General features: G+C 37.7%; 2 protein-coding genes across 3 annotated transcripts; one reads left to right on the forward strand and one right to left on the reverse strand.

Annotated features, from left to right (window-relative positions):
• Window positions 1-4481: 4481 nt before the first annotated feature.
• On the reverse strand, window positions 4482-13226 carry LOC139140063 (synaptosomal-associated protein 47-like). Of its 2 annotated transcripts, none has more exons than XM_070709068.1 (3): window positions 13055-13226; window positions 11490-12493; window positions 4482-9291 (listed from the first exon to the last, which is right to left on the reverse strand). In XM_070709068.1, exons 2-3 carry the CDS (start codon window positions 12445-12447, stop codon window positions 9023-9025), a joined length of 1227 nt encoding a protein of 408 aa, XP_070565169.1. In that variant the 5' UTR covers window positions 12448-12493; window positions 13055-13226; the 3' UTR covers window positions 4482-9022. The 2 variants fall into 2 exon arrangements, with proteins under 2 accessions (XP_070565169.1, XP_070565170.1); XM_070709069.1 differs by having other exon boundaries at window positions 11490-12486; window positions 13055-13224.
• A 509-nt stretch (window positions 13227-13735) lies between these two features.
• LOC139141124 (probable ketoamine kinase slr1563) lies at window positions 13736-14686 on the forward strand. Its single transcript, XM_070710714.1, has one exon. The coding sequence runs from the start codon at window positions 13736-13738 to the stop codon at window positions 14684-14686; it is 951 nt and encodes a 316-aa protein (XP_070566815.1).
• The last annotated feature ends 504 nt before the right edge of the window (window positions 14687-15190 follow it).

The following is a 15190-nucleotide window of genomic DNA, read 5'->3' on the forward strand; positions in this document are numbered from 1 at the left end:
CTCAGTTCACATGTGAGAGAATGACCAGCTGTTTTTCTAGATGAAATTACAACAAAGTGATAACTAGCTAGATTCCTGTTGATAGAGGTTCATTGCAGGTTTCTCAAGTATGATCACATCAAATATTTTTTCATGTGGTCTCAAATAAATGGTTTATGAAATGTGAGAGTCAATAAATAATCTCAAGTTACTGTTTATAGGATTAAAATTAACACAACACTTTATAGGATCAAAATTAACACAACACAGTCAGAACACTTCTAATATGGCACAGGTACAAAGTTTTGTAAGAATTTATTCAGAATGGTTTGGTTGGCAACAGTCACTGGTATTTAAATACCCTGTAGTCTGAACAATGGTTTTAGGTACAATCACGGATGTAAAAAGAGACAATTTGGTCGCATGATGAGTCTATGGATGATCCTGTTTGATTTACTAAAATTAGTTCATCATTGGACAGAGAAAATTCAAAACGATTAAGTTTTTTTCTGTACGATCACCGGGGAAGGGGAATGGAAAAGGTGTATCTAAGATGGCTTGGTGATACCCTGGAATCAAACACAAACCGAGTCTACCCATCCGTTTTTAAAGTCTATGGTCTACCTTGCATTATTGATATTGATGTGACAAGAGGATGACATTGATTTTCTACGGTAACTGGTTAAGTTGTGTCACATTTCGAAAGGAACCAAGCTACAAAAAAATTACAGCCATAATGGGCAAACCGTCGTTTGAAGACTATTTCTAGGATTCGTCATAACTGTACCACGTAATTGAAATACTAGAACAACCATGATTTGAACGTGGTCAGGTACATGAGCCCGACTGAAAGGTGGCATAAAAAATGCAATGGCTGCCGCCACCCCTCACATGAATATTTCAGATTTATTTTTCGATCGACATGATTAAAGTACACCATTGTATTCCGAATGCAAGGCAAGAATGGCTGACGAATAGCCACTGTTACGACGACAATCAGTTACAAGCGGCCTTCTTCACAAAACTTTAACTTCTTTACGACTTCCAATACTGACAGTGCCACTGTCATGAGAGGGCAATGGCCTTGTCAGCTGATTCGATTTGCCGGCGGCGTGCACGCAACGAAGGGCCGATCGTCAACTTATTTTGGACAAAACCAGCGTAAAGAAGCGTTGCTTGCTCCGATACAAAACATATGGTGGGCTTTAAAACATGAAGTGCGATATAGTGACTACATTACTCATCATAAACTCACCGAAATTCGCTTTTTATGTTGGGCAGCCGCTTCACCAGCACAGCAGTACAGTTCGACCGTCTTGTTCGATCGGACCCACTTCCTAAATACTGCCGCTTGTGTTGTAAGTGCATAGCAACATATACCATGTGACGACAAGCTAGCCAATCATAAGATGGCTTCTAAAGGTGACGTCCAATCAAACAATATCTAACAAAAAGTCTTTGGCATCCTGAAATGTTTATTACTATTGACCCGGGGCCTCGCTATTCATCTTTGGTTATTGTTTCTTTCACGCTTACGAAGCCGCTTTCTTACAAGGAGGAATTTGCATAACGGGAGGAGGTGTATTGATATTACCACCTTTCATTTCCAATATGATTCTCCGAAATTGGCATTCTAGACCGTCGCACTGCACTGCCAGTACTTTTGAAAACGAGTCCAGTGCGCAGAAGTGCGCGCGGGAATGAGTTGCCAGAGAGAGGCTAAACTACTATATATGTTGTCGAAAAACGATGACGGTGATTCGGTGATGACACACGCTCACCTGTGACAAGATACCGCTTCTTTTCCGTTACCTCAGACATTAGTCGTTGACTAAGTCTGTATAATTCAGTGTATTCGATGTGATACTACTCGTAATCGTATGAACAGATGTTTAGATCTGACCAGATGAACACCCTTCAGAGTAGTATCGAAACTGCTAATCTCTTTGGGCCCAGCTGCTACACTATCCTCCACAAAATACATGAAATAGGTCGTCAAAGAAAGGAAATTGCATCTGATGGTTTAGTCTATGCATAGACCCTCGAGAAGGTCTATGGTCTATGCAAGATTGTGGAGTGTAAACCAAACAATTGACATGTATTAAAATTGTACCGTGCACTGATAGCTCTATATGCTGAGGGAACCCAGAAATCTGGTTGTTGTTGTTGATTGTATTGATGTTTAGGTTTATATTAGGGGCAACGTCAAAAGATCGATGTTTGAAAAAAAACTTAATTGCTTAAGTTTGGGGGTGGGGGGTTTTTGGCCAAATTAATTTCTGTGCAGTCAAAAACGATTTAACGTCTTTTTGGCAAATTTTACGATTTCAAGGCTGTTTTTGTACGCTAAAACCGATCCAGCCACCCATATTTTTGTTACTTTAGAATGGTTTTCAATTTTTATTTAATTCAATGGTACATCGGTACGTCGTTTGAAAGAATTAGTACAGGGTACGAGTCCGCAATGTTTTTCAATTTTAGGTCAGTTAAGTTAGAAGGGGGGTGGGGGTGGGGGGTCTGAGGCCAAACTTAAGCAAGTAAGTTAGATTTATTATATTGAACTTTTGATGTTGCCCCTTACTCGTGTTCATGTCGTAGCCCAATAAAATTCAACGAACATTGCTATATATTGTTGTTTCAATGTTATGTAGTTGTCATAAGAAACACGAAAGACACTATTAAACTGGCTCTGTGCACTTTTTGACCAACAATTGCAAAGAATTCATATTCTTCTTCAGTAAGCTTACATGTACATTTCAGACATCAGCAATTGCTGAACTCGGAGTAATGAGTGAAAGTTTCAACGATGTTTTCTATTCATGTACAAGTTCAAGTACAAGCAGGTACAAGTTCGAGAACATTGATTTTTTCTTTTCATGGATTAAAACATAGACCGTTTTTAAGGTCTATGATTAAAACAAAAGTTAATTTGCTTGTTTGATTTTTTCTTTGAGAGAGAGAGAGACAGAGATAGACAGAAAACATGTATGAAGAAGATTTTGAGGGATGGCCAACCCCTCTGTTTTCCGAGCGATCCACCCATGTGTTGATAACCATAAAAAAGAAACATTATTAGAAAAAAACGTGCGAAGTTAGCATTTTAATTAAAAGTACATTGGGCCGCCCCCTCTGTTTTTTTCGAAGCAGTGGAGAACATTTTTTTGTCTAGATCTTTCATAAAATTGCCTTGATGAGCAAAACTACACAAACACTGGACGCGATGTATAAAAAAGTATACATGCTGTTGCAAAAAATATTAAAAATATTATCAGCCAACTTTTGAACATGAAAAAATTGCATATCAGCGTCTTGCATGACCGTCCTCTCCCAGGAGCACGTAGGTAGCGTAGCTGTGTAGGTCTGCTAGGTTGTTCGTCGGTGAAAGAAGACAGATCGGCACTTAAGGTCGTAAGAGGGCGGTATACAGCGCACTTTCAGTCTCGAACACCAGTAATATATATGTCGTTGATGATGTAGAGTTTGCTGGATTTCTATGTTTCCGCACAGTCCCTCTATCCATAGAGGGACTGTGGTTTACGTTATTAGTCGTCATGGTGACATATCGACTTAACCTCCATGCCATCACAACGCAGTGCATGTATCATCTTGATCATCAGAAAGAACTTACGTTCGATAAAAATTACATATATAATGTCCAGACTTGTGAAGAAAATCAGTTGAACTTAGTTTCTTTAGTGGCACATCTTCCCGATTATTTCTTCATGGTCATACCAATCTCAGAACAGTTCTTTATGTAATCTGATTGATATGGTAACTGTCAACATCAACATATGGCAGTTTTACGAAATCAGCAGTGGATGAAATATGACATGACATTCTAGTTATGCACGCAACATATCCTTGAGGATATTGGAATTTCAATTAATTTCAAATAATAGCAACTCAATCCATCGTCGCATTTTGTTAAAACTAATCAAGGGAAGATCTGTACCATATGTGTGTACATATGCACACTTCATGCATACCTTTACTGTGTTGCATGCAATATATCACAACTCAAAAAGGCAATTTGCTAGAAAAGGGCATCAAAATTTTCCTGTTTCAATATGAATCAGTTCTCTTTACATGTTAGTGTTAAAATCAGTAGAGATGGAAATATAATGAACTGAGACTGTATACTTGTGATGAGGTTTGAAAGCAAGAACCCTAAACAGACCCTATTAATGCACAGTATGATAAAAGGTATGGTTTCCATTGAATCATGATAATCATGAAAATGTTATGTGTACTACATACATGAGCTAACTTTGAAATCTGCCATATTATAAATTTTAAGCCATAATTTTCAGTGTCTTTGACCATGACATTGAAAACATACTTACACATACCACATTCAAACTAAACTTTTGTTACCAAGAGATTACTACTGTGATAAATTCAATTGACTGACAACCCACACTGTGCTTCAATCATTGCATCTTCTTTTATATTTCTTCACTGAGTAATTCCTCACTACAGAAATCAAAAGTTACACGCGAGAATTTCTTAAAATTACTTGTGAACTTTATTTGCCAATTACTTTGCAAGGTTGCAGTGTTTGTGACGACAAAAAAACTTACAATACTTAGTGTAATAAGGCAGTTATGAAAATAGCAAGTTCATTTTCAAAAATAAATGCCTATGTTCATAAAAGCACATAAGGAAAATAAAGAATTCAGCCATTCTAAGCATTTAAGTCATATGCATTATGCACAGAAATGCAGTATTCTTTTTCATCTAAATGTAATACATGATTTTTGAATGAAGAGATATCTGTTGACAATTTTGGTTTACCATTTGCTGGACAGCCACTTAAAAGCCTGTACCATGAACTCTGACCTCTGGCATTAATCATGGTACTCTTTGTTGTCTGAAATACACAGTAACATGACTATCTCAACAGCTGTGCCATATTTAATTTTTCCAAAACACAGATGGTCAAAATAATGAAATACAGAGGCAAAAAATTTCACTAATCAATCACAATGTCTAATTTCAGCCAAAAACTACTGCTATATTTTACAATAGACAGAAATCTGGATCAATGTTTCCCTTATTTTAACCCTTGGTAGTTTTGAGTCACTGTATCCTGACCTGTTGTCTAACTGTTTGCATGTTCCAGGTGATGGTATTGACTTCATACAGACAACTGTCACAACCCTGGCAGTTTCCGACTGATAAATGTGAAACCACTAAGTGATCAACCCAAGCATGGTAGTCAGGAATGATCCTACCTCCATTGTCATTCATTTCAAGACTGAGGCATATCTTTCTGTATCAACACTATTGTTCCACAGGTGTACTTATCTAATTCACAACTTGACAGGTCTATTCTGTCACTGAATTTTGAATCCTTTGAAATTATTTCTGATTTATCACATCTGGAATAATTTACCAACATTCCACGTACCATGTATGAAATTTAGAACTCTATCAAATACAGTCACCATATTGTGCCTTAATGTTATAAGTTTATCAGTGGGTTTGAAAATTTACATTGCAGTCTGTTCACTGATAATCAGATGCCAGTGGCAAACATGCTCAGAATGCCTCGGGAGGTCTGTTTTTGAGTCTACTCAAATTATCAAGGAGTTTAAAAATCTTTTCAAGAAAACAGAGGCATTTAAATGTCTGTAAATCTTCTCTTCAAAATGTACAGTAAAGTTAAACTGAAAAAAACAAAGAACAACTTTGCTATAGATTGTGAAGCAAAAAATGAAAAAAATAAAACGGCAGTATTGGGAAAGAAAAAACATTTTCAACATAGCACAACAACGTAAATCATAAAAGCACCAACTGCTGTATTACTATTTCCTAATACAAAATATAATTTGTAGTTCCTTTTTAAAAACATTTCCTCCAACGAAAAACTTTACCTTCAAAAGTCAGTGAATAACTCTGTGTCAAGTGATGTTTCTATACGTCTCTGTCAAAATATGCAGATGAATGACGCTGGTGAATGAGGTGAATCATGCATTTTTTTCAGGACAAGAGAACCAATGCCCTGATCCCCATTCATACAGACAACACATTGATCTATTATCATTACAATCTGTATGCTGAGATGAGTGACTTAAAAACACACAGAGTGATTTGCCATACTGCCACCACCTGCGAAACTTAAGTATCAGGATAAAGTACATAGAAAACATTAAAAAAGATGTACAGGTACACTGGGTGTGAAAAGATTTACCTTGTGGGTAAACTTTGTTAGGGTCAATTTGTACTTTGAATCTACAGACCACCATTCCCATAATTTCTGTCTTCAAGGGATAATAGCTTTCTCACGGTGAATACAATTTTACAAAAGTACAAACTCTCAAAAATTTTGAAACTTGAATTCATAAGGATGTAAATAGTGCCCTGCTTTCCATTTCAGTACATGTGTTACCTTGGAAACTGGTATAATGAGGCTAAAATTATACATTATAAAATGAGGATCTGACAATACTATAGTGTGTACGTTGAAACAGAAAAGGAAGCTCTGATACATAAAATCAACATAAATTATTCAATATCGGCAAAAGTTTTCAAAAAAGGTGCAAATTAAAGATATAAACAAGAAGCTATCCTGACCTGACTGACAGTTCAAAGTATCACAATTGGATTGACAAAATCTCACATTATTTTTGCTTATTCACCTGATTGGACACTACAAATGCTTTACCTCTACCTAATGTCTTCATCATTTCAAAATAAACATTTGCTCTACCAGCTACAGCAAATAAGAAATCGTTTTATTAATTTTGTATTGTTACTGTATCATATATTTGCATTATGGAAGTGTTAGGCAGTCCAAATATTTCGTTCTGCAACTAATTCTACAGACCTTGCAAATTTCATATTGCAACTGATAAAACACACACACAGTACATGCACTGGTGTGCTTTGCACATAGACTTTAATTCATGTTATTCATATTGCATTTGTCTATTAAGTGATCACTTTTGGCAAGAAATGAAGTCATGCACTTTTTAGACAAACTACATATTAAACCCAAGGGATTGAGGCCAACACTTGCCATAATTTTGAAGTGAGATACGTAAACACTTGAATTCTGCCAACACATCATCAATTGTCTGCTGTTGCTATTTATAAAACACGTCACTTATAGTTACTGATACAGCTCTGATGCTATTTAAATTTCACAACTTCTTAATCTAAAACTTAACGTTAAAACTAAACAGCTGTTGTATTTTCACACAGATTATTTTGTAGATAAATTTCAGATGAAAACCAAATGATAAGGATGGTATCTACGTTCAGCTAATGGTGCATTGTTATGTTTTTGTACTCTTGAGATTTCACATTTCCTAAACATGTAAGACTACTCAATAACTTAAAACTACATAAAAATGTCCATTTTAGTTATCAGGAGCAAACAAACATTTTTTTTATAAATCAGGTGCACTAAACTACATTGTCATTACAAAGAAAATTTTATATAACTTTTTAAGTCTGGGTAAATTACCAGGACATTCAACTTGGTAAAACTATTCACATTTTAAAGCAGAGTGTAGACTGCTGCATAGAGAGATATTTTATCACAGATTGAACATTTTCTCTCACATTATTAATGGTTAAGATATTTTTTTGACAATATACAGGACACATTTGTCTCACATGTGGTGAGAATAAGGCTTAAAAACACTATTCCAACATTTTTTTTATATCTGCAGAAAAACTAACTTTGAATGGGAGACAGCTATGTGTTAAAGCGGTTAAAGGCACATGAGCTGCAACTTTTGGCATTGTTTTCATGATTTTATATTTAGATTAAAATCAGTCCATAGAGATGTTCTTACTCAGAGATGTTTACTCAAGTATAATTATCCACCGAGTGGGACTACATGGGGAGGTTTGAGTAAGACAAATAATAAACGGGTGCCGCACCAAAATATGGTCGGCTTCGTACAACTGGCAAGATTTTGGAAATGGCGGGAACTTTAAAATGAACAAAAATCTGTTCAATTTCTTGCCTATTCTGCCACAAGCAAACATTGTTGAGGCATAGTTAATGACTACATCATTCAATTTGCAGATTGCAATGAATATCTGAGGAAACTGGAGGTACCTTGGGGTTGGACAAACTGCGCAGAGTTGCAGCTCATGGGCCTTTAAGAATTGACTAACATGTAATGAGTGCTTTGGATTACTGTAGGCAGCAGATGACAAGAGTTTGTCTCAAAATTCAGAGGAGGGCAGTTTGTCACCTTTCAGCCAGTATCTATTCCAACAGAGTTTGTGGAAGGAGGGATATTACAAACAGCTTGAAATATTGCCTTTTGATATATCAGAGGGCCCAATCAAGAAGCCTTGATCTTTTTCTTGTATGTTTACTGCACCTAATTTGATAAATGAATTGATCTCAAATGACAAAACAATGGTTAATTACAATAATTGATAAAACTTTGCACATTGGCCTGTCGGCATAATTATCAGTGTATAGCTCAGACTGTGATTACTGAAAAAAGGTAACTTAATCTAAAGACAAAGTAATTGATATTGTGAAGAAAATTTAAGTAAAATACAAACTCCTTTTTTTCACGGTCCGCCAACACAAAATGAGCATGGATCAAAGCCTGAATCTGCTGGCCTGGCTCTTAAATCACTAACATTTTTAACTCCTGGACGCCACAGACAACTTGCACTTTGCAAAGCTAGACATGTCATGGTGACATGTGCAGTAAAACAGTGACATCAAGTTCAAAGCCTATAGTCATGAGTTGTCATCAAGAAAGTCCTATGCATTGATCAGAGATAAATCTAGGACTGATGAGTGATGTATATTGTTGCAGTACTTCTGTTGTATTGAAAACAAAGCTTTGACAGATAAAAGCAGTCCGGGTTTTTTTCCATCTTACACTTCATTGCTATTACCATGTGGTAAAGCACAAAATTTACCAGTAAACATATCTATGTATATGCTGTTGCAAAAAAGCCTCACATGAATGTTGCCAATAGCAAACAAGTACTCTGGGAAAGATAAATTCACAAAACCCAACACAGTGTACAAAATACCATGTCTGGGTTCTATGTCAGTCTACAACAGCCTCTTCATGTGCTTAGAGTCACTTTTAACTCTCTCTGTAGTGTCTTCAACCTTTCCAGTCAGGTGGGTTATCTTCTCACTCTGTAAGTCCTGCTCTTTCTGTATATCAAGTGCCATGGATTTCAGGTTTCCGACCACTTGCTTGAGCTCATCAGCCTCTGAGTCGGACACAATCTGAGATGTTTTCTGCGCGTGACTCTGTTGGTGTCCTGCCCTCACGCGTGGACTTCCACCGTAGTGTTCATGACCAGTGTCAAGATCTGCAAAGAAAAGAGTAGGTATTTCAAAGAGTTGATTTCTTCTGTTACATGTAGTTAAATCATTATGGAACTTACCGATTTCAAACAGAGGAAAGGGTCAATAGACTTTAGTTTGAAAGCAATTTCAATAGCATTTCTATTTTACGAGGTGAGCTTATTGTGTAAGTTCAACAAAATGAAACTGAGTTCACAATGAGGAACACCAATTGCAAAACACGACAAAGATTTGAAGAACAGGAGTTTATACTTCAGTAACATGCAAACTTTTAGAAAAATTTTCCTCTGACTTATGGCTCGACTGATCAGATGACATTTATTTCACAGAGCTGAAATGACATATTGACAATTTGATGACATACTAGCATTATTCAATAGCAATTACATCAATACAGCTGTTTACTGTATTTGCTTCCTTTAGGCCAATAATGTAGTATCAAATCTTAACACATCATAAATGACACTTTGTTAATTATGGAAATTTGAGGTTGTCTCTGTAAAAATTATTTCCGTATGTTTCACAGAATAAAGTGATTTGAGTATGACAAAAGGATCAAATGATGGAACACACTATCAAAACTTATCTCCACACCAACTGACTTAACTGTTCACATCAAACAACTTATACAGGACACATAATTTTCTGCCTTTTTGTAATCCAACCAAGGATTCCGTACAAGTGCTGTGCAATGTCAGTCTCATAACATAAAATTTTTTTATAAAGAAAGGATACAGCCTGAAGTATTTCAATGAAATGAAAACCTTGGTACAATGGCCTTGTGCTAACTTTTGATGGCATGTACATTTATCCAATTCAAAATACAACACTGAACTGCTTGTTTATAGAAATTCTCTATGTCATTTTTTGAAAAACGCATTAAAATTTCTTTGAGAAATATATTAAAAGTTGATATAAATGTCAGCTGATAAACATACAGCATATCCATATTAGCATAAAAGTTTGAACAGTTCCATTTGAAAAAGTAAACCGTGACTTCATGGAAACTGAATGCTTGCGTATACTGATGTTGGTTCATACATAATGTTCTAAGTCAGCGTCACTGAAAGAACTCTGGATGGGAGTTCAGTATAAAGCATGAAAAAAGCAAAGTTTGTGAACCATGATATCTTTTACTTTTTCATGTTGCAGAAATTTGCCGTTTTTCTGATGACTGAAAACATTCTTCCTTATATTTGTGTTCCAAACATACGCAGAATTTTCACATTTTGAATTTTCATTTATGCTAATTATGATGATTTTTTTTTAGTCATCATGAGAATGTATTTCTGATTGTTGATTTTTCCTGGACCTCTGCATATCAAATAATTAATTAAACCTGGTAATACAACTAGAAACCCTTGTAGAATTTGTCAAAATATAACATGAATATTGTTATTTAATTCTCTACACCCAAAATTTATGGTATAAAGCTGTAAATGACAGCTTGACATGAGTGCTATTTCTATTTTTGTCTATTATTATGATGCACAGTTTGGCTTAGATTCCCCTGTGACGTGGAAGCTACAAGTCACATGATTCTGAGACAGATCATCGTTAACAATCTCCATACCTTGACAGGCTAGGCAGGCATTTCAATCAGATGGAAAGGTCATCATACTGTAACCATTTACTACTCACTCTCAGAGTACCAGCCATGTCACTCACTGAGCTATTTGTGACGCATTTCTTTTTTTTAGGTAATGATGCACACTGTATCAGTTAACAAATTATGCAATATTGACACCTGGAATGTATTATGTCACCTGTCTTTTGGGAGATGAGTGAAAGCTTTTGTAATGTTTTCCTAATCAGACAAATTAGATGATAATTTATTCATGACACAATCAGCTTAGTCAGGCAAGGTCTTCCCCTACAATAGTGATAAAAAAACAAAACACCATTGTACCATGTTTTTTCTGCAAACAGTAAAGGGTAATTGACCTTCATTGCACATGCACAATATAACAAGCAACATTTTCTCATAAATAAAATTTTAACACTATCTCATGGCACATTATTGTCATGCAAATTAACATTGAGACTGACACTAGTGTCTATACAGATATTATTTTGACTAGACTGCACAAATATACAGACATTTACATATTGTGTGGGGACACCCTGGTATTTATTGATAATGTTTATTGTTGTAATTGTACCGTTGTAGTTATATGGGTAGAGGTCTATCTTTGTGTCTTACCTCCATATGATTTCATTGGCTGTGAGTCCAAGTCGACTGTATTCTCAGGCAAGTTGGCTTCATCATATTCAAACTTTTGGCCACATATTGGCTCTAAAGCTTTCAAAATCTGCACCATTTTGGAGGAGGTGATGAAGAAATTTATGTCTGGTTTACCAATCATGTATTGACTGATTTTCACATTCCATGGTGTGCTGATCACCATGGTGGATATGTCCTTAAAGCTGAAGGATTGCACCTTCTTTCCTTTCAAGTCCTTGAATTCTAACTTGTCTTCTTGGATTTCCAGTGTTGCTGGGTATGCGTAGTCATTGAATTTCTTCGCATACAGCAGGGGGTAGGTTTTGGGCTTGTTGGAATCTTCCGTAACCGGAGAGTCTGGGACTCTGGCCACGGCGCTCCACTTTCCTAGCCATGAATCCAGCCCTTCTATCAAGTGCTCAGCTATGGTAAGATCGTTATTGATATCGTCCACAACTTGCGATGCGTAATCCAGCTGATCGCCCTGGTTGGCTAGTCTTTCCCCAGCTGTGTTCAGGGTGTTCTGAGAGTCATAGGCCAATCGCAGCAGCTCCCTGCCAAGTTCAGTTTGCTCTCCATTCTCACCGAGGGATATCGTAGGGGCAGGTTTGCCGACCAGCCTCTCTTTCCAGAAGTGTTCCACATAATGAAACACTTCCTCTCTGTTAGGCAGCGACCCAAACCAGTGCTTGCCTGTGTTGGTGTTGACAGTGACACATCTGAACATGTAACTGCTGTTCTCCCGCTTGACTTCTGTGAATTCCGCAAAATAGACAATCACATCATCAATGGGCTCTTTCTTGTCATCGTCTTGAAACAGCAAGAAGTTTGGTGTTAAGATGAGAACTCCATACACCCATCTCTTCTTTGTAGGCACATAGTGGCCAGCTTTCCATTCTTTAATGGTGTAGGAATCACCACTTGAAGAGGGGATCATTTTGCTTGGAAAGGTGTCTGCAATGCTGCAGCAAAATAACTGTTTTCTTATTTAAAAAACAAAAAAGAAAACAAAAGAACTGTGACAAATATAGAATACAAAAAACATACGGTTACAATGCTGGTGCAATGCGATAACAAAAGGCGGGTTAATCATGTTAATGGACACTTATAGTTGTATACAGTTTTCATAACAATAAACTGCCACTTCAAGTCTTCCTTGAGACACCATGAGTGACGTGGCAGCCTTGCAGGTGAGTGCCTTTTTTATTCAAATCAAGATGTACACAAACCACCATGACGTGTACTCTGGAAAGTTTTTATCGCGCTCGAGAGTCGAGGAGGACAAAGAACAGTCACCTTACGGTTTATAATCAAAGTCATCGTCCGTAAGAACGTCATGAAGGCTGTGGTGTCGCGCGATCTACAAAGCCAGCTCTTTTCAAGGACGGCCAATGCATTTACTACGACCAGACCAGCAGTTTCACGCATAGCTGGCCACAGTGGCTGCTGTAGCTGTGTATATATGCATGTATGGAGCTCTTTTGGGACCTGATCTGCAGACAGCGTTTCAAACAAGACGTCGGTACTATGAAACTTGTACTTACGTGCAAAGACTCTACAAGTCGCCAAAGCACACTTATCGACGCGCGCTCGCTCGATTAATTTGCAATATGGCTTCGATGATAGATTTCGAGTTCCTGAAGATGCTGGCTAACTGGCTGCTCCGAGTTCGACGATCAGTTAAGTTGTTGACGCCATACCCACGCACAGAATTGTGGGGAAAGGCCCTTTAAGACTGTATTTTTTTTAAATACTTGTTGGATAGCTGGCCCGCATCACATACAGGTATGCTGTATTTACGTCCAACAACCCCGCATAAGTGAATGAAAAACGTCCGAATTTCCTTTGGATATGATTATCATGGAGAATTTTCCTCGTTTGCTCCATATGTCATACCCTAATCATCATCAGTGATTGGGTAATTTTTATGTCACGTTAGATGGTCCATATTATCAGCTGGTTCGCTTGTCAACAAACCGTCGAGTCGCGCACACGCATTCAAGGTCATTGTGTTTTGTACGTGTGAAGAGGCGCGACGGCACACAGTCCATGTAGCCGACAATGAGATGCAAATGATATGCGGTTAAGGTCTCCTCAACTAACTTTCAGCTGGTTGTTCACTTTCTACTATTTTTCGAGTAGTATGGCCCTTTAGCGGGTAGGAACCGTGGACATCCTTTAGGTCGGGGTGCTACCGATAATTGTATTATGAACAGTCTTTAAAAATGGCTAAACTTCCTAAGAGCGATCTGGTTAAAGCCATTGAGGTACACATTCCCAGCATTACCACGACCTCTCAGCTGAAATCTATTTCGTCTGGGCTTTTTAATTCATCATATTACGTTGACAATAACTTCGTCGTCCGTGTTGCACCGCCTGACGATTCTGTCTTTGTGTTCTATGAACGTGGTATGATGAAACAGGAACAGGGGCTGCACGAGCTGATCCAGGCAAAAACCACCGTGCCAGTCGCAAAAATTGTGGCTTATGATACAACGAGAAAGGTCATTGACCGAGACTTCATGCTCATGGAGAGACTCCCCGGTAAGCTTGCCACGGATCAGAAAAACGCCGACTGGGAGAAGATCCTGTTTCAGGTTGGGAGGCATCTGGCTGAAGTCCACTCTCTGACGGCGGTGTCTCAGAAATACGGCTACTTAGGTGAACACCAACCAATGGACCCACAGGACACCTGGGTGGACGCGTTTGAAGTGATGTGGGGCAAGCTCATCGATGACATCGTCATGACTGGTTACTATGGAGACAAGGAAAAGGATGCTTTGACGGGGCTGTTCCAAGAACACCGAGCACTGTTCGACCGCCCTGTATTGCCACACCTTCTCCACATGGATATTTGGCATCAAAATATACTGGTGGATGAAAACAGCCAAGTCACGGGTGTTTTAGATTGGGATAGGGCCTTGTGGGGGGACCCTGAGATAGAATTTGCTGTCTTGGACTACTGCGATATATCAGGACCAGCATTCTGGGAAGGGTATGGGAAGAAACGTGACGAGACACCCGAGGCTAAGACACGACAAGTTTTTTACCTGTTGTATGAACTGCAGAAATATATCGTTATTGAAGCTGGGAGACTTGGCCAGAAGAAGTCTGCCAGTCAATTTACGAGACAAGTGATGGATATTGTATTCAAAAACTTTAAGAAGAGTCTGTGAATTGATGCTCATGAAATATGCTGTTATTTGCACTTACACATGTTGGACTATAATTTTACTTGAAACAATAACATTTCTTGGAGGAAAATCATGCCAGAAAGCTAACATGGTTGAGGTAGTTTGTCTTTTAGGGAGAGTATGTGGTACAGAAAATAGCTAAAAAGAAATGAGTGTAGTTTTCAAGCAAGATTTTTAGTCTTTTAACATTGTCCTATTTCTGACTCAGACTTAAGGCTGATCCATTTGCTATGCAGCCTCAGTAGAACCAATACATTTTGGCCAGCTTTCCAATACAAAAATCCTCCAAACAATATAACATGTTTCAGTGGACAAGAGTTGGCATCAGGACAAAATTCACTGTTGTCCAGTGAAATAACCTACAACGTCAGTCACATTCACATCAATTTTTACATAAAAATGCTGCATTTTTGTTTCTGTACTCCACTGGGTGTATATTGCTTCAGCTCATTATTGATGATATTGGCAGAAAAATACATAAAACTA

This window comes from Ptychodera flava, chromosome 9 (assembly GCF_041260155.1).
Source record: "Ptychodera flava strain L36383 chromosome 9, AS_Pfla_20210202, whole genome shotgun sequence".
In the NCBI taxonomy this organism is placed as follows: Eukaryota; Metazoa; Hemichordata; class Enteropneusta; family Ptychoderidae; genus Ptychodera; species Ptychodera flava.